The sequence below is a fragment of the Natator depressus genome, chromosome 11, assembly GCF_965152275.1.
Source record: "Natator depressus isolate rNatDep1 chromosome 11, rNatDep2.hap1, whole genome shotgun sequence".
NCBI lineage: Eukaryota > Metazoa > Chordata > Testudines > Cheloniidae > Natator > Natator depressus.
In genome coordinates, this window is record NC_134244.1 from 25983318 (window position 1) to 26009291 (window position 25974).

At 43.0% G+C, this 25974-nt stretch overlaps 1 protein-coding gene across 5 annotated transcripts in view; it reads left to right on the plus strand.

The window, feature by feature from the left end:
• Positions 1 to 25974, plus strand: part of MBD5 (methyl-CpG binding domain protein 5) — a 247306-nt gene that overhangs the window by 171553 nt on the left and 49779 nt on the right. For 4 of the 5 annotated variants that reach the window (XM_074967320.1, XM_074967318.1, XM_074967321.1 and 1 more), the window contains 2 exons: positions 3666 to 5801; positions 23992 to 25017. In XM_074967320.1, the coding sequence (XP_074823421.1) occupies positions 3666 to 5801; positions 23992 to 25017 (3162 nt within the window). The remainder of the gene's footprint in view (positions 1 to 3665; positions 5802 to 23991; positions 25018 to 25974) is intronic. The other variant, XM_074967322.1, reaches the window with a different exon arrangement.

The window sequence follows — 25974 nt, forward strand, 5'->3', positions numbered from 1 at the left end:
GAACCCCTTGGCCCCACCCCTCAGCCCACACTCCAAACCCCTTGATCCTACCCCCCAGCCCGGAGCCCCCTCCTGCACCCCAATCCCCTGTCCCAGCCTGGTGAAAGTGAGCAAGGGTGGGGGAGAGGAAGCAGGGATGGAGTAAGAAGGGGTGAGGCCTCGGGGCAGGGGTGGGACAAGGGTGTTCGGTTTTCTGCAATTAGAAAGTTGGCAACTCTAGTTGCTGGGGAGGTGGGAATTTACTACTTGTCAATGGGGGGATTTATATGCACCTTTGCATGTATTTGAATATGCAGTTTCTCTTATCCAAATTAAATTTTGCATGTTCTGAGGCTGCATGCCAAGAATGCAGTGGTGCTCTGTAAGGTGAAACAAATGCAGTCTGAGGTGCAAGTACCTAGAAGTAAGCAAACTTGGCAGAAAGGCTTCCGTACTTGTTTCTGCTGCTTATGATGCCATCACTAAGGCAAAAAGAGGAAATAGAAGATATAGAAAAAATAGATATTGGCAGGTAGAAAAGGAAAGCAATCTTTATCTATGTGTGAGAACTAGTACTGAGGCTGGAATCAGGACTACCTAATTTATTATGCACTTACAGTATATCTGTAATGCAAAAGTACACCGTTTGCATATGTACACATGTGTACACACTCTAAATAAGGCCCCCCCACCCTGAAAAAAGAGTCCCCTTCCAACCCCCTACATGGAACTCAAATCCTAACATACTGAGCTTACATACTGTAAATCCTTAATAAATAAATAAATATTGCGACGACGACAACAACAATAACATTTCTGCAATTCAAAGACAAAATAAATAATTTTATATTCACCTAATTGAAAGGTTTTTGTTTAAACTTTTCAAACTTGAATATCTTTTTCATAGTAATATATCCATTCATTCTAAATAATTTGGCCTGGCTTTTTCTTTTTGTGTTTTTGATATTCTAATGTCGTCATATACTCAAAGTATTGTTCAGTCCTACCATTTTGTACTTTCAGCATACTATTTTTTAAAAGCTAATATTGATATACATGATTGCCTAGAATTAAAATATAAATAATTAAAAACCCATATGGTTCCTCAGTTACAATTAGAGACAGAAAAGGTGACTTCAAATTTTAATGAAAAAAGATGATACATTTAAACTTATTGTTTTAACTTTACATTTTAATAATCAATGTAGAAGCACTTTAAGAGCCAAATCATATGGCCCAAATAAAGGCCGTGGAAAGCCCTGTGTTGTTCCACTACATACACATGTCTGCATTGCAGCTGGAAGTTTGCCTCCCAGCCTGGGCAGACATTAGCTCATCTTTGCCCTGCTTGAGCTAGCACACTTAAAACATCAGTGTGGATGTTGCGGCAGGGATGCAGCTTAGGCTAGTCACCTGAGTTCAGACCCACAGGTTTGGGCAGGCTTGGATTCAGGTGGCAAGCCCAAGCCGTCACTTGTGCCAGAATATCCACATTGCTATTTTAATTGAACTAGTTCAACCAGCGCTAATGTGAATCTGTCTACCTGGGGGAGGCACACTTCCAGCTGCTATGTGGACATACCCCAAGAGCGGTAAGTGTGAAAAGGGGCTTTCAGGTTATTGGCCATAGTCCCTTACTGAGTGTGATGCAGCGTTTCCAGGGGTTATTGCAGCTTAGAGAGCAGCCAGGTGGGGGACTAGGAAGATACCATATCCAGCCTAGAGACTTTCCAGCACAAGGCCCACTTTATTCAAGCTGCATGTTGGGGAGAGAATTTAGCCCTGTTTGCCTTAGATGGTTATTTTCATGGTTCCTTGTTTTATTTCAGGGGGAACTGGAAGCAACCTTTATGATTAGTTGCCTAGTGCTTTTCATTATAAAAGTTTCTTGGGATTTTTTATTTTTACTTTTTGAGACGCTTGAACGTCTCTGTTGTTTGCAACAGGCCTTTGAAATTTCAATCAGGTTTAGCTGACTTATAGACTGTTTAAAAATCACCATTTCCCTTCAGTTGTTTGCATTCCACAGGAAAACTTTGGCATCACGACAAAATAATAACTGCATACAAACATTTTAAAGAGCTCAGCCCAAGCCGCCGCTGAAGTAGCAACAGCAACACAACCATACACTGCATTGGGAATGCCTAGGAGCTGCAAGAGCAGCTATTGTGGCAACAATTGTGGAAGAGCTGGACTGGGAGCCCCCACCTCCAGTACACTCCCAGAGCTGGCACATGACTCTGTCCCATATTTTCCATCATCAGCCATGAGCTACCCTTACTTTTAGGGGAACACAGGGAGGGAGAGAGAGAGAGATGCAGGTCTCGCCCTGTAAGCCCCTCAGGCCCAGTACATGGCTCCAGCAGCCCATCCTCTCCTCCCATATGGAACAGGAGTCCCTCCTCTCCTGTGGAGCGGGGTGTGACAGAGAGACAGCAGAACTGGGCACAGCATATGCCCACTGCACCCAGTGAATGATGCCAGATGCCCATTTTTCCTTTGGAATAACCACCTTCTGCTGCTGCCAGCTAGTTAGTCTGATAGCTGAAGTGGTAGCAGCCTGTGTTGAAGTGCTGAAAGTTTGGGGGTCAAACCCTGATGATGATTAAGGCTGTGTCTGTCACGGAGGTCCCAGAAGTCATGGAGTCTGTGACTTTCTGTGACCTCCGTGACTTCTACAGTGGCCAGCAGCAGCAGTTTGGGTGTGTGGGAGGGGGCAGGGGCTTGGGGTGCAGGGTGGCACTTACCTGGGGAGGGGGGCTACCCGGCTCCCACCAGCATGTCCCTGCAGCTCCTAGGCGGAGGGACCAGGGGTCTGCGCACTTCCCACGCCCACAGGTGCTTCCCCTGCAGCTCCCATTGGCTGCCATTCCCAGCCCATGGGAGCTGCGGAGACGGCACTTGTGGCAGGAGCAGCATGCGGAGCCCCCCTTGCCACCTCTCCCGCTTGGAGCTGCATGGACATGCCGGTCAGAGAGGGGTAGGGAGCCTGCCAGCCCTGCCAACACTCCCCACCCCCAGCACCAGCAGGGGTCCCAGGCCGCATGCCGCCGCTCCCTCCAACGCGGGTCCCAGGATTCCCCTCCCCCCAGCACCCACAGACCGCCTCTCCCCTCCCCCCCCAAGCACTCGCGGCCCCCTGGCCCAAGTTTTAGTTAGGGGTATTTAGTAAAAGTCAAAGACAGGTCACAGGCTGTGAATTTTTGTTTACTGCCCATGACCTGTCCATGACTTTTACTAAAAATACCTGTGACTAAAACGTAGCCTTAATGATGATGCATGATGCAGGGAGGGTTGTTACAGTTGCACAAAACATAGGTAAAAACAATCTTCTGGGGGGGAAATATGAAACGATGTAGTTTTTTCTATGCCAAAAGAAAGTTATTTAAATAGCGAAGTCAAACACTTGAAAGTTAGGAAATGACTTGTGTCCGATTGCCCGTGCAATCTCAGTTTTGCTTCTTTTGTACATATGCATTATGACACAGTCTTTAATTATATGATTGTGTACTATTTTTGAACAGGCAACCATAAATCTTGGATTTCCTAACTTCTGAGTATTTGTTTTGGAACCTAAATAACTTTTTCTTTGTTTTTATATGTAATAGCTATAGATGTACATGAATGTGCAAAACTTAATTTTTTAACATATTTCAAAATATTAATTACTGTTTCTTTAATATCAGGTGCAACTCCAGTAGTACCTTCTCAAGCAGCAACTCCAAGATCAATGAGGAATAAATCACATGAAGGAATTACAAATTCTGTGATCCCAGAATGTAAAACTCCTTTCAAGTTAATGATAGGGGCATCTAATGCCATGGGTAGGCTTTATGTACAAGAAGTGACTGGAAGCCAGCAACAAGATCTTCATTCTGTCTATCCTAGGCAGAGATTGGGCAGTAACGATCACGGACAAAAGTCTCCATATCGTGGCAGTCATGGTGGAATGCCTAGTCCAGCTTCATCAGGATCACAGATATATGGAGATGGCTCAATCTCTCCTAGGACTGATCCACTTGGAAGCCCTGATGTTTTCACAAGAAACAATTCCAATTTTCATGGAGCACCCAACTCTAGTCCTGTTCACATGAACAGGACTCCTTTATCTCCACCTTCACTAATGCTACATGGTTCTCCAGTTCAGTCATCCTGTGCAATGGCTGGAAGGACTAATATACCTCTTTCCCCAACCTTGACCACAAAAAGCCCAGTAATGAAAAAACCCATGTGTAATTTTTCAGCTAGTATGGAACTACCACGAGCAATGTTTCACCATAAACCACCCCAAGGCCCACCTCCACCTCCTCCACCTTCTTGTGCTCTTCAGAAAAAGCCATTAACATCAGAGAAGGATCCACTTGGCATTCTTGACCCTATTCCTAGCAAGCCAGTTAATCAGAATCCTGTTATCATTAACCCAACTACTTTCCATTCTAATGTCCATTCTCAGGTACCTGTAATGAATGTAAGCATGCCTCCTGCTGTTGTCCCTTTGCCAAGCAATCTCCCTTTGCCAACTGTAAAACCTGGTCACATGAACCATGGAAGTCATGTACAAAGAGTTCAGCATTCAGCTTCAACTTCCCTCTCTCCTTCACCAGTGACATCCCCAGTTCATATGATGGCATCTGGGATTGGAAGGATTGAGGCGTCTCCCCAAAGATCACGTTCATCTTCCACATCATCAGATCATGGAAATTTCATGCTGCCTCCAGTAGGACCACAGTCATCTTGTAGTGGTATCAAAGTTCCTCCCAGGTCACCAAGATCAACAATAGGGTCTCCAAGACCATCTATGCCATCAAGCCCTTCCACCAAGCCTGATGGACTTCATCAGTACAAGGACATCCCTAACCCGATAATTGCTGGAATGAGTAATGTACTAAATCCCCCAAGCAATGCAGTTTTTCCTACTGCATCTGCTGGAAGTGGTCCCCTGAAGAGTCAGCCTGGTTTGCTGGGAATGCCTTTAAATCAGATTTTGAATCAGCACAATGCTGCCTCTTTTCCAGCAAGTAGTTTACTCTCAGCAGCAGCCAAAGCACAGCTAGCAAATCAAAATAAACTTGCTGGTAACAACAATAGCAGCAGTAGCAATTCTGGAGCTGTTGCCAGTGGTGGCAACAATGAAGGACATAGCACTTTAAACACCATGTTTCCTCCTGCTGCCAACATGCTTCTACCAACAAGTGAAGGGCAAAGTGGTCGAGCAGCACTACGAGATAAACTGATGTCTCAGCAAAAAGACCCTTTGAGGAAAAGAAAACAACCAACTACCACAGTATTGAGTTTGCTTAGACAGTCTCATTTGGATAGTTCTGGAGTTCCTAAGCCTGGATCTGATTTGATAAGAAAGCAAAATCAAGGTTCATTTCCCATCAGTTCTATGTCTCAGTTACTTCAGTCCATGAGTTGTCAAAGTTCTCACATGAACAGCAATAGTACCACCGGTTGTGGGAGCTCAAATACTGTTTTGCCTTGTTCTGCTAACCAGATGCATTTTACAGACGCCAATATGAACTCTGGCACTCTTCAGAATTCATTGACACAGAGCTTACCTTTAAGAGGGGAAGGTATGCACTGCCAGAATGCAAACACTAACTTTGTCCATGGTACTAGCCCAGGCCCAAACAACCATCTTGCAGGCTTAATAAATCAGATGCAGGCTAGTGGGAACTGTGGGGTGCTTAGTCAGTCAGGAATGGCTTTAGGAAATTCATTACATCTGAACCCACCTCAGTCAAGAATCCACGCATCCTCCACTCCAGTGATACCAAACAGCATTGTTAGCAGCTGTAATCAAACAAGTCCTGAAGCAGGTAGGTTTCCTTTTAAAAGAGTACCTGAATGTCTGACAGTTTTGAACTACGTTATGAATTGTTTCTAAATGTATATTGTCATTTAATCATACAGGCATAAAAAGTATGCCTGTCTCAGACTGATTACCAGATAAAAACACAATCAGACCAAGACAAAAACAGCAGTAGACTAAAATCACATTTTCTTTACACCAAAGCATCATGTTCACAAAACGTGGAGTGCTCCCCTCCCATTAGCTCCTACAAAACTAATACTCCCAATAGATAAAATGTATATACCTGTCCAGGCTGATAAAAACCTCAACTGTCCCCAGACATATGCCCAAATAGATCAGTTTTGAGCATATCCTAAAGGTCAACAGATTGGGGCTATTTAAGACCAAGGGGAGTGAATTTCAGAGTTATGGGGCTGTGGTAGTATGGCACAGGACAGAGAGAGTTCTCAAGGGATCACTTCTCAATATGATTAGAGCTTTATATGTCCTAAGCAACACCTTTAAACTCTACCCAGAAATCCACAAGCAGCCAAGGCAGACTCTGGAGCACTGCTCATGGTCATGGCAAGATACGCTTAATAAGCAGACCACTGCCTTCTGCACCAGCTTCAGTTGCTGGGTTGATTTAAGAGGAATCCCCATATAGAACACATTTCAGTAGTCTAATCGATGAAAACTCGGATAAAGGTAGCAAAGTCCATATCCAAGAGTGCAGGTTGTAACCTCCTGACCAGACACAGATGGGAAAAAATACCATCATGGTTATGAACATCTAACAGCTGGATGGGTAACAAGATCCCAAAATTGCTAAGTTAAGTGACAAGCAGCAAGCAAACACCCTCAATAACAGAAACCAACATAATCATTATTACATTCTGTGGCTGCTTCTCCCAACCTACCAATGCCATCTGAGTCTTCTTTGGATTAAGCCTCTGCCAATTCATTCAAATCGATGCCCAGTCACTACCCAATACTGCAAAAGAAGCTCAGCCACATCTTCTGTGTTGGATAAAATGGAGATAGAGAGCCAAATATCAGCAAACTGAAAACACTTCCATCTTTCCCTTTCAGTAACACTCCCTGTATGTATTGAGCACTGATGGCATTATGTCCTTTGTCTAATGATTGACCAAATCCAATCCTCCATAACACATTGTTTTGCGAGTGATGGGATGATGATTATCTTTTGATTTTGAGGTAAATCCATTTCCTCTAAATTATTTAGCAGACAGACCTTGGAATTATACAGACCTGAACTTTCTCAACATATTCTATAACTAGTAAGCTGGTACTAAAAGTTAGCAGTCCATCTGCATTTCTGTGTTATTTGTAGGATCAGCCACTACCATACCATGCCACTATAGTTTTTTGTCAAAGTCACAGCAGGATGATAACTATTGTATAAGAAGTTAGGAAGTTTCAGACATATACAGTCTATACCAATGTACAAGAGTGATTTAGCCAAAGAAGTGTGCTGTGGATTTTGGATACTCTACTTTATTTGAGTTTAGTTTTGTGGGTTTTTTGGTTTGTTTTTTACATATTTTAGTTGCTAATTCATTGTGAAACAGTTACTCCTTAATTGGTTTTAAATGCCAGTTTGAGTGACAAGTAGTCCTAATGTTTACTAATCAGAAACTAGTTACTGTGACAAATGGAAGAATCAACAAGAACTAGATAGCTGGCTATTAGCATGTGCTTTTAATAATACTTTAGATCAGAGGGTCAGATTTTTCCATCCTAACTCATGTTTTCTTATTCCACAAATAGCACCTTTTATTTCAAGGTTCTCTTAAGCATAAGGATGACAAAATTTGGCTCTAAAAGTGAAATCTAAAAAAATCCAATTTACTATTCATGTTTTTTGCATTTCTCTCAGCTTGAGCAGTGAAAATCAATTAAGTCAATTTCATTTTTCTGGGTCTCAATGCTGTAATATTTTGATTGCAAACACTATTCAAAAACAACTGAAGTATAGAGGAATCTGGTAAAAACCCCTACATACAGATTATCTATCACTTTCCATTACAAAAGATCCTAACTCCTCCATTGCTTGCAGTATGCCTTTGAAATTAGGTCATGGAATTTCCTTGAGAGTAGGGCCAGGCCTTTTCTGTTCATCCCATGAAATCCTGTTTAAATTTGGCTGTTATAAGGTATTGAAAATTGTCATTTCCCATCTCTGATTTGTGGTGCTCAGCATAATTTTGCAGGATAACAAAATCTCTGTATAATCTAAGGCTGGGCCACTAAGGCCACTATTGCAACAGCAATTGACACTGGAAATCCTCAGGGCAGAAACTGCCCAGCTGTGGCTGAAAGAGCGGAGGGATGGGAAAGGGGAAAAGTGAGCTGTGCTAACTGAGCCACATCCAGGAAGGCTCCAGCACATGCCCCCTTTTCTAGGATACCATTTGGAGCAGGAACTCACCACCATTTGCCATGGACACTAGAGTTCTAGATTCACTTCTTCTGATGACTGGCGTTAGTATTTCCATACCCTTCACTTCACATCTCTCACTGTTAATCAGTGCTTCCTACCCCATTGTGAGTTTACAGAAGTTGAAGATAGATCCCAGCTCTAATATGGCAGACCCAAATTGTAGTCACTGAGCCCCACTGCCTCTCAGAAATAAACTGCCATATTTTTGTCCTTGGCTATGCTGTCTGTAAAACAGGGCATAGATAACCCACTGTATCACTATGTGGTGCATCAGCCTGTGTGAACCAGCCACTAAAGGAGAACAGCTTTCTCTTGCTGCTAGCTAATATAGTTAGTCCAGTAGATGTAGTTGTGGAGATCTGTGCTGCAGTACTGAAGATTCAGGGTTCTAATCCTGATCATGATGCATGTGTTTATTGTAAATTGTGGATGATAATACTTTCTTATCTGCCAAGGGAGTTGTGAAGCTAAATTCATTATCTCCTGGGGGAGTTGTGCAGATTAAATTCATTAATATTTATGAGACACTTGGAAAAAAAATGATTACATATTCAGTACTGGGTTTGGGTGGTGTGCAGTGAATAATGCATTGGGCTACATGTTGACTGAGAAAATGTAACTGCCTTATTCCTAGAGCACTGTCCATCCTCTGCAATGAATGAGGCAGGGATCTTGCGGAAAAAATCGAATATGATCATATAATTAAAGACTGCAACATCGTGCATATGCATAAAGACAGGTTTCAGAGTAGCAGCCGTGTTAGTCTGTATTCGCAAAAAGAAAAGGAGTACTTATGGCACTTAGAGACTAACCAATTTATTTGAGCATAAGCTTTCGTGAGCTATAGCTCACTTCATCGGATGCATAAAGTGGAAAGTACAGGGAGGAGATTTTATACATACACACAGACCATGAAAAAATATACATTGTAAGGAGAGTGATCATTTAAGATGAGCTATGCATAAAGGGTCATTACCTAGTTTCTAGATGGTTGTGCTACACAAATAATTTTCTTTTAATGTAGTTTTTGTATGTAATTGAAACATAACAATTAATGAAACATTTTAAATGGCTTTAGGTTTTGAAAAAGTTTGAGGTTTGAAATAGTAACAGGGTAGAAGAGACTAGCATCTGGGGGCTGGGGGGGAGGGGGGGGAAATAGTGTGGGGTGGTTATATGAATGCACCAAAAGAAAGAAAACAATGTGCATATGATTCTAACCAGGAGGAACCATTTACACTCATTTAGAAAGGTAGTGTTACACATTTTTAACTCTTTCCACATTTTGTCACACATTCCCTGGTTAGGATGTTAACAGGTCAGATTACTGTCCAATATCCTTAACAAATGAGGGCTGAAAGATTCAGGGGAAACTTCCTGCTTGAAGGATAGAACAAATTCTTCCAGAGTTAACCCATGTCCATCAGATCAATGTTGTTATTAATTTACTCTTTGTGCAGCAGCCTCACCTAGAGGTCCTGGCTGAGTTCAGGGCCTTGTTGAACTAGGCAATGTCCAAATACAAAGTTAGAGATGATCCCTGTCCTAAAAAGCTTACAATTTAAAGAGACAAAGGATAGTAGAAATCAGTATTATCTTCATACTCATTTTACAGCTGGGGACTGAGGTGTAGAGAGATGAAGTGACTTGCCTATAGTGGTGTTTGGTCTCAAAGTATATGAGAGACAAGGTGGGTGAGGTAATATCTTTTATTGGACAAACTTCTGTTACTACTTGACTTGTCTATAGTCATACAGCAAGACTGTGGCAGAGCCAGCAACTGAACACAGAGCTCCTAAGGTCCAATCTAATACCTTAACCACAAGACCGTCCTTCCCCTCTGAGAGGTGTTATTAATTGACCTAATAATCACCACATTAATCGTCTATGCCATTAGATGTGGCCACAACTCATAAAAAAGGAAGGCCTTGATAAGGTGAGCTGGAAATACTTATTTGTTACTGTAAAGTTTATGGTAGGTGAAGAATTTTGCAGGTGGATTTTATTTCCCTGTATCGATACAGGTGCCTCTGTTCTTGAATGTTCATTCCTAATAAGTGCTAACAAATTTTAAAGGGACTCATGAATGCCAGCCCCCATCTCCCTTGTTATTTAACTCAGTTGTTGTCTGGGAGCTTGTCTTCACTACCGGGGTAGCTCAACCTAAGTTACGGTACTCCAGCTACATGAATAACGAAGCTGGAGTCAATGTAGCCTAGGTCGACTTCCCGCGGTGTCTTCACTGTGCTGCATCAATGGGACAGACTTACCTTACTCTTCTCAGCAAGCTGGAGTACCTGGGTCGACTAGAGAGTGCTCTGCCGTCGATTTAGCGGGTCTTCACTAGACCCACTAAATCAACACCTGCTGCATCAATTGCAGCAGCATCAATCTCCCCGTAGTGAAGACAAGCTCTCAGACCTCTCTCTAGGTCCTCACATCCAGACTAGGTCAAGTCTTGCAGATTCTTTCTGCATAACATAAGATTCAGCCTTTCCGATCCATGCACAAAATATAATATAAAGTCTTCATAGAATCATAGAATATCAGGGTTGGAAGGGACCTCAGGAGGTCATCTAGTCCAACCCCCTGCTCAAAGCAGGACCGATCCCCAACTAAATCATCCCAGCCAGGGCTTTGTCAAGCCTGACCTTAAAAACTTCAAAGGAAGGAAGTCCATCTTCAAAGTCCAGGCTCTCATCATGTTGCATCTTGATTATTGAAACATCCTTACCTCTTGACAAATGCAATCTTGAAGCACTCATATCTATTCAGAATGATGCTGCAAAGATCATTTCCCTAGCCCATCTCTTTGACCATATCATCTTCTCTTTGCATCTCTCCATTGGCTCCCTTTTTGCTATCATAGCAAACTGAATCTATTTCTTTTCACTTTAAAGGCCCTTCACAACCTATCCCCACCCTATCTGTCATCTCTTATTAAGTATCAAAAGGCCAGCTCTCACCTGCGATCAACTCCTGATGCCAGTCTTCACTGTCCACTTGTGAAATTTTCAAACAAGCACCTTTGTGCTTTCTCCCATGTTGCCCCTCATGCTTTAAATGAATTCCTCCCTAAGCAGCAACAAAAGTAACTCATTATCCTCCTTCAGATCTCTCCTTAAAACCCTCCTCTGCCGTGAAGCCTACAAAATACTGACAACAGTTAAGTTGCTGGGTTGCAGAAAGCACTGTCTGTCATGCTGACCAATATTGTCTCATTATTACCTTGTACTCCCCTGTCTCTCTGTCTATCCATCCGTTTTCTCTTATATTTAAGAGAAAGTAGAGAAAGAACTGACTATTTGTCCTGTGTTTCTACAACACCTAGCACGGCAGGGTCCTGGTCTGTGGCTGGGGCTTCTCAGTGCTATTATAATACAAATTAATAATACAAATAATACAAATAATTAATAATAAGACAGCTGAACTCTTATATCAGTAGAACTGGAGGCAAGGAATGCAAGGATATTTTTATATAGATATTAGTCATGTAATGCAAATTTATATTTTTAAATCAGAAACAATAACTATGAAAGTGTGTATAGGCCCTTTTAAGGATTGTGAGAGGAACTCTCCTGGATCTCTACTACTCTGATACAGGTTTTCCTGCAACAATACCTGTGGGAATGAGGACATGGTCCCTGAGTCCGGGGAGAGAAATGGGTCTCAGGCAAGACTTTTGTTTTAAAAAAAAAAAGAAAGAAAGAAAGAAACAAAAAAAAATGCCTATGCTACTGACTCATGTTACAGGGTCTGAGAGTATAATTTCATGACCAGAATGGGCTAAGATTACCCTCAGTAGGGAGGGACAAGGTGGCTTGGGGTAGTTCCCAGTTGGCCTCTTTCTCAGATGTAGGAGCACAGGTTTACTGGGTGGCCATGTAATCCTTGCCAAGAGCAAGGTTCTCTGGAAAGTAGCTAAACCCTGCCCTTTGGCCTATTGGAGAAAGATCGGGAAGGAATCATGCCCTACTGTTGGGTCTCTCCTGAAAGTTATGGGCAAGAAAAACTCCTGTTCTTTAACATTTTTTTGTATAATCCTTTTGATTTATATTGGGGTTTAGAGGCAGACACCTCTAATAGGTGTCTGACCTAAATTCTTATAGGATGTGGTAACATTTTACTGCTTTTTCATTAGTGAGTTGAAAAAAGCCTCAGACAGGGAACATAAGAACCTAAGAATGGCCATAATGGGTCAGACCATCTAGCCCAGTATCCTGTCTTCTGACAGTGGCCTGTGCCAGATGCTTTGAAGGGAATGAAAAGAACAGGGCTATTTTGAGTGATCCATCCTCTGTCATCCAGTCCCAGCTTCTAGCAGTCAGGGGTTCAAGGACACCCAGAGGATGGGGTTGCTTCCCTGACCATCTTTGTGACTAGCCAGTGATAGATCTATCCTCCATTAACTTACCTCATTCTTTTTTTTTTAACCCAGTTATACTTTTGGCCTTCACTACATCCTCTGGCAATGAGTTCCACAGGTTGACTGTGCATTGTCTTTAGAAATACTTCCTTTTGTTTGTTTTAAACCTGCTGCCTATTAATTTCATTGCGTGATCCGTGGTTCTTGTGTTATGTGAAGGGGTAAATAACACTTCCCTATAAATTCTCTCCATACCATCAATGATTTTTTTAGACCTCTACTATATCCCCACTTAGTTATTTCTTTTCCAAGTTGTATAGTCCCAGTCTTTTTTATCTTTCTTATTTATGGAAGCTGTTCCATAACCCTAATCATTTTTGTTGTCCTTCTCTGTACCTTTTCCAATTCAAATGTATCTTTTCTGAGATGGGGTGACCAGAACTGCACACAGTATTCAAGGTGTGTGGAGTACCATGAATTATATAGTGATGTGATATTTTCTGTCTTTTTAGCTATCTCTTTCCTAACATTGTTAGCTTTTTTTGACTGCCACTGCACGTTGAGCAGATGTTTTCAGAGAACTATCCACAATGATTCCAAGATCTTTCTTGAGTGTAACAGCTAATTTAGACACCTATCGTTTTTAATTCTATTTAAAACAAAACAAAAAGGTAAAAGAGAAATTCCCTCCATGTTACTTTGGCAGCTATTTCAGCTTATTATGAATGTGATGAAGTTAGACCAGTTTCCATGTAATCCCTTGTTTCACAAGGTTCATGTCAGGTTTGATGACTTTGAAACCCCAATTTAAAGAGTCTTCATGGGTTATTAATGAGGTCCAGACTAAGCTGGGGAAAGATGTTTTTATCTACTCTATACCTATGATCTTACCATTCTTGTATGGAAGTTCATTTTCTTGGTGGCAGTAAGGTCAGTTTGCAGAGTGAATATACTTTGAGTTCCATTGACTGATCTAGAGCCCTGCAGCAGGACTGAGATCCTGTGGGTCCCACACGACCTGCTGCCATAATAGTGGGAGCAGATAAAATGTTTGTTGTGGGCTGGATTGGGTAGGAAAAAAAACAGACTTCAGTAATTTGCGGAAAAACACTAAATCTCTTGTCAGTTTGTTCATAAATAGAATTTCAACAATGTAAAGCAAGTTTGGTTTTTTTTAAATAAAGGTTTTAGTACCTAAATTTAAGCGAGGGATGGAAGGAGATTTGATGTCTATTATAACAGGGACTAAAGTATTTTTTTACATAGTTTAAGCAAGATTTGTTTTATTCTTTTAGTGGTAAAAATTATGCCTGAATTCCGTATTTATATATATAATAATTTAACTGACTGTGGTGTGGTGGGGTTGTTTTTCGTTTGTTTGTTTTTGTAAAATGGAGGAATCTGACTCTCTTGTGGGATCAAAGATTTCTGCAGGTGGGAGCAAGATAAAAGTGCAAGAAACAATGCAGGAGGCAGGATGGGCGCGAGATTTAAAAAATAGTTCCTCACAGGGATCTAGACTGATCCATCTTATACCAAATTTACAAAGAGTAGTTGGGGCGTAGGTACAGCTGTTCAACTGATAATCCTTCGAAGCACACTAACAAGAGTTTTATTTCAATGATCTAATTATCTTGCCAACATTTTTAACATACCTGTACTGTATTCCCATCCAGGTGAGTTCCTTCTCCATAAGCTTGATTTTAAAAGGTCCCTTTGTTTTTATATGGAGTGGACAGGAGTCCACCCAGCTTTTTGTTTCATTTGGCACTGGTATGATAGAGATGAGAGGGTCAACAAGCATGTGAACCAGGGTGATCCAGTGGATAAAGTGTACTTAGATTTTCAGAAAGCCTTTGACAAGGTCCCTCATCCAAGGCTCTGAAGGAAAGTAAGCTGTCATGGAATAAGAGGAAAGGTCCTCTCATGGATCGGTAATTGGTTAAAAGGTAGGAAACACAAGATGGGAATAAATTGTCAGCTTTCGGAATAGAGAGAGAGGTAAATAGTGTTGTCCCTCAGGGGTCTGTACTGGTCCCACTCCTATTCAACATATTCATAAATGATCTGGAAAAAGGGGTAAACAAGGAGGTGGCAAAATTTGCAGATGATACAAAACTACTCAAGATAGTTAAGTCCCAGGCAGACTGCAAAGAGCTACAAAGTAGGGGTGTCAAATAATCACAGTTAACTCATGCGGTCAAAAAATTAACTGCATTTAAAAAAAAATAATAGTGATTAATTGCACTGTTAAACAATAGAATAAAAATTGAAATTTATTAAATATTTTTGGATGTTTTTCTACATTTTCAAATACATTGATTTCAGTTACAACACAGAATACAAAGTGTACACTGCTTACTTTATATTCTTTTTTATTACGAATATTTGCAGTGTAAAAATGATGAACAGAAGAAATACTATTTTTCAAGTCACCTCATACAAGTACTGTAGTGCAATCTCTATCATGAAAGTGTAACTTACAAATTTAGATTTTTTTTGTTACATAACTGCACTCAAAAACAAAACAATGTAAAACTTTAGAGTCTACAAGTCCACTCAGTCCTACTTCTTGTATAGCCAATCACCAAGAAAAAACAAGTTTGTTTACATTTATGGGAGATACTGCTGCCTGCTTCTTATTTACAATGTCACCTGAAAGTGAGAACAGTCATTTGCATGGCACTTTTGTAGCAGGCATTGCAAGGTATTTACGTGCCAGATAGCTAAACATTCGTATGCCCCTTCATGCTTCAGCCACCATTCTGGAGGACATGCTTCCATGCTGCTGATGTTCATTAAAAAAATAATGTGTTAATTAAATTTGTGACTGAACTCCTTGGGGGAGAATTGTATGTCCCCTCCTCTGTTTTACCTGCATTCTGCCATATATTTCATAGCAGTCTCAGATGATGACCCAGCACATGTTCATTTTAACAACGTTTTCACTGCAGATTTGACAAAATGCAAAGAAGGTATCAATGTGAGATTTCTAAAAGTAGCTACAGCACTCAACTCAAGGTTTAAAAATCAGATTTTAGATGGCACTTCAAAGAGGGACGAGGCATGGAGCACGCTTTCAGAAGTCTTAAAAGAGCAACACTCAGATGCAGAAACTACAGAACCCGAACCACCAAAAAAGAAAATGAACCTTCTGCTGGTGGCATCTGACTCAGATGATGAAAATGAACATGCATCGGTCCATTCTGCTTTGGATCGTTATCAAGCAGAACCCATCATCAGCATGGACGCATGTCTTCTGGAATGGTGGTTGAAGCATGGAGGGACATATGAATCCTTAGCGCCCCTGGCATGTAAATATCTTGCAACATCAGCTACAACAGTGCCCTGCGAACACCTGTTCTTGCTTTCAGATGACATTGTAAACAAGAAGTGGGCAGCATTATCTCCTGCAAATGTAACCAAACTTGTTTGTCTGACCGATTGGCTGAAGTAGGACTACGTGGACTTGTAGGCTCTAAAGTTTTACATTGTTTTATTTTTGAATGCAGTTATTTTTTGTACATAATTTGACATTTGTAAGTTCAGCTTTCATGATAAAGAGATTGCATTATAGTACTTATGTGAATTGAAAATACTATTTCCTTTGTTTTTTACAGTGAAAATATTTCTAATAAAAACTAAATACAAAGTGAACACTGTACACTTTGTATTCTGTGTTATAACTGAAATTAATATATTTGAAAACGTAGAAAACATCGAAAACTATTTAAATAATGGTATTCTATTATTGTTTCGCAGTTCACGATTCATTTTTTTAATCGCTTGACAACCCTACTGCAGAGTGATCTCACAAAAGTGAATGACTGGGCAACAAAATGGCAGATGAAATTCAGTGTTGATAAATGCACAGTAATGCACATTGAAAAACATAACCCCAACTGTACATATAAAATGATGGGGTCTAAATTAGCTATTACCACTCAAGAACTGTCATTGTGGATAGTTCTCTGAAAACATCCACTCCATGGGCAGCAGCAGTCAAAAAAGGTAACATAATGTTGGGAATCCATTAAGAAAGGGAAAGATAATAAGACGAAAAAATATCATATTGCCTCTATATAAATCCATGGTACACCCACATTTTGAATACTGCGTGCAGATGGGGTCATCCCACCTCAAACAAGATATACTGGAATTGGAAAAGTTGCAGAAAAGGGCAACAAAAATGATTGGGGTATGGAACAGCTTCGGTATGAGAAGAGATTAATAAGATTGGGACTTTTCAGCTTGGAAAAGAGATGACTAAGGGGGGATATGATAACGGTCTATAAAATCTTGACTGGTGTGGAGAAAGTAAATAAGGAAGTGTTGTTTACTCCTCATAACACAAGAACTAGGGGTCACCAAATGAAATAATTAGGCAGCAAGTTTAAAACAAATAAAAGGAAGTATTTCTTCACACAGTGCACAGTCAACCTATGAAACTCTGTCAGAAGATGTTGCGAAGACCAAGACTACAACAGGGTTCAAAAAAGAACTAGATAAATTCACGGAGGATAGGTCTGTCAGTGGTGATTAGCCAGGATGGGCAGGGATGGTGTCCCTAGCCTCTGTTTACCAGAAGCTGGGAATGGGGGATGGGATGGATCACCTGATGATTACCTGGTCTGTTCATTCCGTCTGGGGGACCTGGCAAAGGCCACTGTCAGAAGACAAGGATACTGGGCTAGATGGACCTTTTGGTCTGACCCAGTATGGCCGTTCTTATGTTATGTTGACAGATTCTGCTGTTAAAAGAAAACCATGTGTGAATGTCTTTCTTGTAGTATTTCTGAGCCTGGCCTTCAGGACTCCTTCTAATAGTCACACTCTCTGAGCAGTATTAAATACTTGACATTTAAAAAAAATAGAACTTTTTCCTTCTTTTCAAATAGGGAATTCCTTCTTTGAGTGCTTTGAGTGCTTGCTCATGTCGATTCCATTGTAGGTGTGTGTGCGCCCACGTTTGCGGTTGTCAGAGACTTTTGTCTTGTAGGGCCGGCTGTGGCACCCTCTGGAGCACTGTGCTTATGCTGCGGTATATCAGGTGCCGCTGGCCCTGCACCCTCTCAGTTCCTTCTTACCACCCGTGGTGGTCAGTTGGAGCACCTCTGTCCCTTGCTTTGCAAGCGGTCAGCGTTCTCTTTTATCTTAGCCTTGTGCTTCCAGCTGTAAATAGTTTAATCATTTTTTAGCTGATCGTTAAGTACCTGTTATGTGTTTAGTTAGTGTCCCGGCAGGGACTTTGCCCCAGGTGGAGTGGGGACATGCTCCGTTCTCCAGTTTTCAAGCCCTGCTCTTTGTGTAATAGGCCTATGCCTGTTAGTGACTCACATGAGAGTTGTCTACAGTGCCTCAGGGAATTCCACGTAAAGAAGCGGTGTTACATCTGCCAGAACTTTCATCCTTGGACACAAAGAGAGCACGACATATGCCTCAGGGCCCTCCTGATCCAGGCTGCCATATGCCCAGCTTCAGAGTCATCATGGCCTGAACCGGCACCCAGCGCATCAACTTCGATGCATAGCGCATCCCCTTCACCTATGCTGAAGAAGAAGATGGCACTGAGCAAGCCCAACCAAGGTGCACTGGGCAAAGAACACTGCTCGGGCCTTACGCCCACTCTGGACCCACAAAAGGGCTCTCAGCCCTGGGGAGTTCCTCCCCCTGAAAGGACCCGCCACCGACTTCAGGGAGTGATAAAGGGCCCAAGCTGACAGTGCAGTCAACGCTCTGACCCCCCAGCACCTGGAGAGCTAAGAGCACCTCTGCCACAGCCAGCACCACATGCGGCAGTGGATCCCCTGAGGGCAAATCCTCCAGCAAGGCCTCACACAAAACAAGTGAGCGCCACTGGTCTCCGGAGCCAAGACAGAGCCCTAGATCGCCACATTCTTGGTCTCCACATTGGCCCAGGTCTCTGGCTCGCTGCTACGAATCATCGTCACAGCCATCCCGATCCCCATCTTCAGGCCAGAGCTTGCCCAGGCGTTGACAATCTCCCCAGCACCCGTCTTTGTCACATTGTTGGTCACCATTGCTGAGACCTCAAGGTCACTCCCTGACATGGCGCCGCTCGCCCTACTCCTGGTACCGGTCGTACTGTTCCCGGCATCGGTCACCGGCGGCGACAGTGAGTTGCCAAACCCAAGCCTCCACAGCCTCACCTTGTTCACCAGAAGATGACGACTTCTTCGGCTCAGAGGCGCCGTTCAACCCCTTGCCCGGAGGGCATGGCCGCGGCATTGGTGCTGACCTGGCAGCAGGGCCAGTGGCCGACCCAAAGGCCTTATTGGAACGCATAGGGTGTTCCCATCACGCCATTGCCCCACTCCTGCCAGCCCTCGGTCGCCACGTCAGACATGCCAAAGTCAGCACCCATGGCACCGACAGCACTGGGTTCAATGCAGGACGCTCCAGCAGCCACTGTTGATGAGGAGCTGGTATTCACCCCAAGGCCACCCTCTCCAATGGTTGAGGACACCGCCAGATCTCCCCCGGTCATCCAATCTTCATCCTCCTCTCCAGGTGAAGTGATGGCGGGCCCCTTGAGAGCTAGTCTGCCAGACAATTTTAGGGAGTATCAGGCGCTGCTCCGCAGAGTGGCTTCCAACCTGGGTCTCAAGGCGGAGGAGATGGAGGAGAAGTCGAACACATAGTTTTGTGTGCTCTCAAGGTCCACCCCAGCCCATATCGTGCTCCCAGTACATGAGGGCGTCCTGAACGTTGCCAAAACCAGCTGACAAACCCCATCCTCCAGCCCACCCACTTGTAAGAGGGTGGAAAAGAAGTAATTTGTCCCTGCAAATGGGTTTGAGTACTTGTACACCCACCTGCCACCGGGTTCATTGGTCATCTCGGTGGCCAACGAGAGGGACAGATGGGGGCCCATCAGTTCCACTTGTAAAAATAAGGAGGCCAAGAGGCTGGATTTGTTTGGTTGCAAAATTTATTCTATGGCCAGCTCCAGTTTCAGGTGGTAAACACCAGGCTCTCTTGGTTCGCAATAAGTTGTGGGACTCTTCTCAAGTTCAAGGACTTCATGTCCCAGGAGATGGCCAAGGAGTGCTCCTTCCAAATGGCCTGGGACCTGGCAGGTTCAGCTGCATGGGTGGTCGCTTCGGCGGTGGTCATGCGGCCCCGTTCCTGGCTCCAGACCGCTGGCCTGTCCCAGGAGATGCAGGCCGCTATTCGGGACCTCCCATTTGGCGGTGTCTGCCTGTTTTCTGACCAAACAGATGTGCGTCTGCACGGCCTGAAAGACACGTGGGCAACCTCCACTCTCTGGGGATGCGCACTCCTCAGGTGTTGAGACAGCCGTTTTGGCCTCCGCCGCCACCTTGACAATGGCAGCCTCAACAAGGGCCTGTAAGGAAATAGGACGTCGGGTTCAGCCACTGCCACCCTTGGTCACCCCAGTCTCCTGCGCAGCCTGGCCCAGAGAAGCACCAGAGGGGCCAGAAGTGCTCATTTTGAGGATGTACTCAGGAACAATGCACCAGTCAATTGCCCATCACTCCATCTGGAGGTAGTCAGCCTAGTTTTCCACAGGTGGGGAACTCCTTGGGTGAACCTGTTGCATCCAGGCAGAACAGAAAGTGCCACGTGTTCTGTTTTCTGCTGGGCAGAGACAAGGGCTCCTTGTTGGATGCCTTCCTGATGCTGCGGTCGGGAGCACTGATGTACGCCTTCCCACCAATATCGTTAATCCACAAGGTCCTGCTAAAGGTAAAGCAAGACAAAGTGACAGTCATCCTCAAAGCCCCAGCGTGGCCTCATCAACACTGGTTTGGCATGCTGCTGAGTCTTTCGGCACCCAACCCGCTGCAGCTGCCTCTTTGGCCGGATCTGCTGTCCCAGAACCACAGTGATCTACTGCATCCAAACCTGGCAGCGCTGCAGTTGACTGCCTGGCTACTGGGTGGCTAACTGGGGAAGAATGGCGGTGTTCCACTGGTGCCCAGCAGGAAACCCTCCACCAGGGCTACCTACGTGGCAAAGTGGAAGCGGTATTCGTATTGGGCCTCGGATCGCCGCATTCATGAGGAAGAGGCCCCACTGCAGGACATCCTGGACTATTTGCTGCACTTTAAGCTCCAGGGGCTGTCACTATCTTCAGTCAAGGTACAGCTGGCGGCCATTTCAGCCTTCTGCCCTCCATTTCAAGGCAGAACGGACTTCACCCATCCCATGACGGTGCAGTTCCTGAAAGGTCTGGAGCGCCTTTACCCGCATGTCCAGGACCTGGTACCTCCTTGGGACCTGCATCTTGTGTTGTCAAGGCTCATGGGGGCCCCCCTTCAAGCCCTTTTCTTCCTGTTCCCTCCTGCTTCTCTCCTGGAAAGTCTCCTTTTGGGTTGCTATAACTTTGGCCCATAGGGTGACCAAGATCAGGGCACTCATGTCGGAACCGCTTTATACAATCTTCTATGAGGACAAGGTCCAACTGCGTCTGCACCCAGCATTTCTGCCCAAGGTTGTCTCCCAGCTCCATACTTGTCAAAGCCTCATACGACTGATGAGGAATGCAGGCTGCATACCCGGACATCAAACAGGCACTGGCCTTCTACATGGATAGAACAAAGCTGTTCTGTAAGTCTACACAATTGTTTGTTGCTGTCGTGGAGAGGACGAATGGTTGCCCAGTGTCTACCTAGAGAATCTGGGCCTGGATCACGGCCTGCATCCACTACTGCTATGAGCTGGCGAAGGTGCCCCCACTAGCGATCATGATGGCTCACTCGACTAGGGTGCAGGCGTCATCGGCAGCCTTCCTTGCTCAGGTGCCAACCCAAGAAATTTGCCATGCCGCAACCTGGTCATCTGTCCACACGTTTGCTTTCCACTATGCGCTGACCCAGCAAGCTAAGATGATGCTGGTTTCAGCAGAGCAGTACTCCAATCTGAAAGACTGTGAACTCCGAGCCCACCTCCAGGTATTCTGCTTGTGAGTCACCTACAATGGAATCGACATGAGCAAGCACTCGAAGAAAAAACGATTACCCACCTTTTGCAACTGTTGTTCCTCAAGATGTATTGCTCATGTCCATTCCATTACCCGCCCCCTGCCCCTCTGTCGGAGTAGTCGGCAAGAAGGAACTGAGAGGGCGCAGGGCTGGTGGCACCTGATATACCGCCGCATGAGCGCGGCACTCCAGAGGGCGCCACAGCCAGCCCTACGAATCCCGCTATGGCATCAGTTCTCAAACTGTGGGTCAGGACCCCAAAGTAGGTCGGGACCCCATTTAATGGGGTTGTCAGGGCTGACGTTACACTTCCTGAGGTCCAGGGCCAAAGCCTGAGCCCCGCAGCCCAGGGCCAAAGGCTTCAGCCTTGGGTGACAGGGCTTTTTGGAGCCAAAGTGACCATCACAAACTCATATTAAAAAGAGAAAAACCCAAAACCTCTAACGTACCATTCCATTATGTTGATGTGGTCATGTTCCATGCAATCTGTGTGTGTGTAAAAGAGAGAGAGAGATTTTTTTTCTATGACATTTTGTTTTAGAGACTTTCAGTCTGCAGAAATGAGTATCTAATAGGAGAATTATCTTGACAGAAAACAAACTTACTTGACATACTTGTAATTCTCATTCTCTTACATGTCATTCAATTGCCACTCACCACCCTTGTCATCTCAGTGTTTGAAAGGTTCCTTATGAACTTGTTTTATTTTCACTTTTTAATTAGCTTTTTTGGGGAAGTTGCCTACCACTCTGGATATATATTTCCAGACCACATATTAATTCCTGTGTACTGTACCATGTGGAGAGGGACAGTTTGTCTTTTGTTTTACTGTTTTGTCACGGGTTCCAGACTGCCACCTGGAGAAATTTACTAGTCATAAAAGCATTTATACCAGTCCGCTAACATGCTAGCCCAGGGAGCTTGTGAAATCCTGTTCTTATGATTACTAACTTGATTTCTGTCAACTTCAGCTGCAATATTTTATTTATTTATTTGTGCAATAATATTGTAGTTGCTTCCCAGAAAAGAAGGCATGATCCTTGGCCCAAGGAGCTCAACAGTTGACATCTCATGTAATATATATAACTATACGTAATGTTTAGCTGTCAATACTTTACACTTCTTGAATGATGGTATTGTGGGTTGTCCGATAAAAAATTGGATTCTGTCTTTAACAATTCTCTGAAGGTAGTTGAACTCCCAGTTTCCAGTAGTATTTGTTTCTGGAGTTTTGCTAAATTATAATTGATGCTCTCTGATTTTTATCTGATCAGCGGGCTACGCAATGGAATTTGCTGCAGCTTTTTAATAGAAGATAAAATAAATAGCTTTTATTGCTATAAAATTAATCTGCATTTTTACTATTTATGTTTTCCGAGACAAAGGGCATCTCTTTGGTCACCATGTAAGGTTGAAAAGTATGGTTTGAAGGTGGTTACATTCTGTTTTATTTCTTGTGCTCCTCTGACACACATCTTTTGCATACAGCTACTGTCAATTCAAACAAGAAATCTCCTTCAGGTAGGGGAAAACAGATAATTTATTTGTGGAGTCCAACATTGTTTAAAGATGATACACAGATATGCAGAAACAGAAAAAGAATAACCAGTCTTGAATAAATAGCCTTCATTGTAAATCCACTCAGCAGGGAAGCTTTGGACTTCTCTGCCACTCCAAGCAAAGGATCCATCCAGGCCACCGAAATGACTTTACCTTTTTCTTCCAGAAAACTTCTGTTGTTTTCCTTGGCAACTTGTATTTGTCTTTAATGTTTTCTGGAGCTTGCCAGTTAAATTACACACTAATAATAATAATTATGCTTTCCTCCAAAGATGACAGAAATGATGTTTTACAAACAATAATTCACAAAACATACTGTGAGATGGGAAATGTTCTGATCATTTTACAGATGGAAAAAGCAATACAGTGGCAGAGTTGGGAATAGAATCAGGAAACTATGAGCCAGAATTCATGGATCTAATCTTAGGACCACACTCTTTACCATTAGGTTTTAAGGCCGTTGCTGATCATTTTAGCAGTGGATGTGGTGTGGGTTCAAGACTGAACATAGTAACAGATGGGTGGTTTTCAGTCCTAGACGAATCCAAAATATATTTAATAAAATAATGAAATCCTCTTATACAATTCTCTGCTGAAGGAGTTTGAAAAGAAGCGTAAGTTTTTCATTTAAGCAGGATTCCAGTTCTGATGTGGCAATGGCATTTCTGTGTAGTATCAGAAATAATTCATTGCAAATTCTTTCTTATTAAAAAAATGTTAAAATCATGCTGTTTGAATTTTCTTCTTCTGAGTGTTGGATATAGCTAAATTTGGATGAGTCTGGTTACCGTTGCAGTGATGATAATATTTGTCCTTTGATAGACATTATTAATATATGTATTGTTTTGTGTTACAGGGGGTTCAGGACCATCATCTTCCATAGCCATAGCTGGAACCAGCCAACCAGCCATCACAAAGACAACATCCGTTCTTCAAGATGGTGTTATAGTCACTACTGCAGCTGCAAACCCACTTCCGAGCCAGCTGCCCATTGGGAGTGATTTCCCTTTTGTTGGCCACGAACACACACTTCACTTTCCACAGAACTGCTCTTCAAACAACAATCTTCCGCATTCTTTGAATCCAAACCTTCTCAATTCTCTACCTATCTCTTTGCCAGTGAATCAACAACATCTCTTAAACCAGAATCTATTAAATATACTACAGCCTTCAGCAGGAGAAGGCAAGTCTGAGGTCATACTCAACCCTTTAGGTTTACTCAACCCAAGTGTAAATGCTGCACTAGCTTTTCTCTCCAGTGACATGGATGGGCAGGTATTACAACCTGCTCATTTTCAGCTTCTAGCAGCCCTACTTCAGAATCAAGCCCAAGCAGCTGCCATGGTTCCCCTACCATCTTTCAATTTGACCATCTCAGATTTGTTACAACAGCAAAATAACCCTTTACCCTCAGTAACACAGATGACAGCCCCACCAGACCATTTGCCAAGCAATCAGTCAGACAGCAACAGAGCAGAGACCCTTTTAACCAACCCCCTGGGGAACCCTATACCAAGCTTTACAGGCACTGACACTACTTCTAACCCCTTGCTCCTCCCAGCTGTCACTGGGGCCTCGGGATTAATGGCCTTAAATCCCCAGCTGTTGGGAGGTGTCCTGAACTCCGCATCGGGCAACACTGCTAATCATCCAGAGATATCCATAGCAACCTCCTCCCAGGCAACCACTACCACAGCCACTACATCATCAGCAGTGACAGCACTGTCTGTCTCAACACTTGGTGGGACAGCAGTGGTGTCAATGGCAGAAACATTGCTGAACATATCTAATAATGCTGGGAATACATCTGGTCCAGCTAAACTCAACAATAACTCTGTGGTGCCACAGCTACTTAACCCTCTACTGGGGACAGGTCTGCTTGGTAAGTTAAATTTTTTCACAGATTTAAAAAAAAAAAAAAAAAACGGTTGGGGGGAGAGTTTCTGATTCTATTTTCTATTATTAAAGACTCCATTTCATTGCACTATTTATAAAAAGGGTTTTGTATGTCACAGGTCATTGAATACTTCTAGAGAAAAACAACCTTTACTGTCAGAAATTTTAAATAGCAATTTTTAAAAATTCAGCAATATTTAATACTGTTTTTGGATATAATTTTATTTTCCATTCCCTCATTCTGATGCCACCAAACCTACTACACACACTTTAATTCAGTCAGGCAAATTGGACTCCTCTTATTTTTCATGTAATAAAAGCACAGGTGCATCTTTGGGATGCAGTGTTTTATTTCAAATATATGTGGCATCACAGGGTTAGTATGAGTAGCTGTGCAGTTGATGAAAAATGGCCAAGTGCATTTTTTCCATTTAAATCAAAAATACGCCAAAACCATAGCACATGTCCTATAAAGCACTCCAAGTAAAGCCTTGCACAAGTTCAGTGAAATAGGTTGCCCTTTCTAGGCCTTGATTGTACATTTCTGTTCTCATATTTCTTTGTTTTTCGTTTCTTGGTTGTAGTTTTGAAACTGAGGGTATCACACCTGACAAGCCCTTACATAACTGATGAAATCTTAAGCCTAAACTGTTCTCCTAAATCTCTAGTCCCTTGATGAATTTACCCAGAACGTGATATATTTTGTGTTCTGTGCTGTTTGGACTCAATAAGCAAATAACTATACCAGTAGGATGACCAAAATATTGTGTCAAAGAGCTGGAAAGCATTGCAGCTTTGTTACTTATGTCAAGCTACAAGATTGTTACTGTGAACTCAGCCCTACTTTTACAATATAATTTAATTTAGCATTAGGATTGTTATTGAATTAGGATTAATTTTTTTTCTAAAATAAAATGTCTGTTGATTTTCATCAGCTGATTCC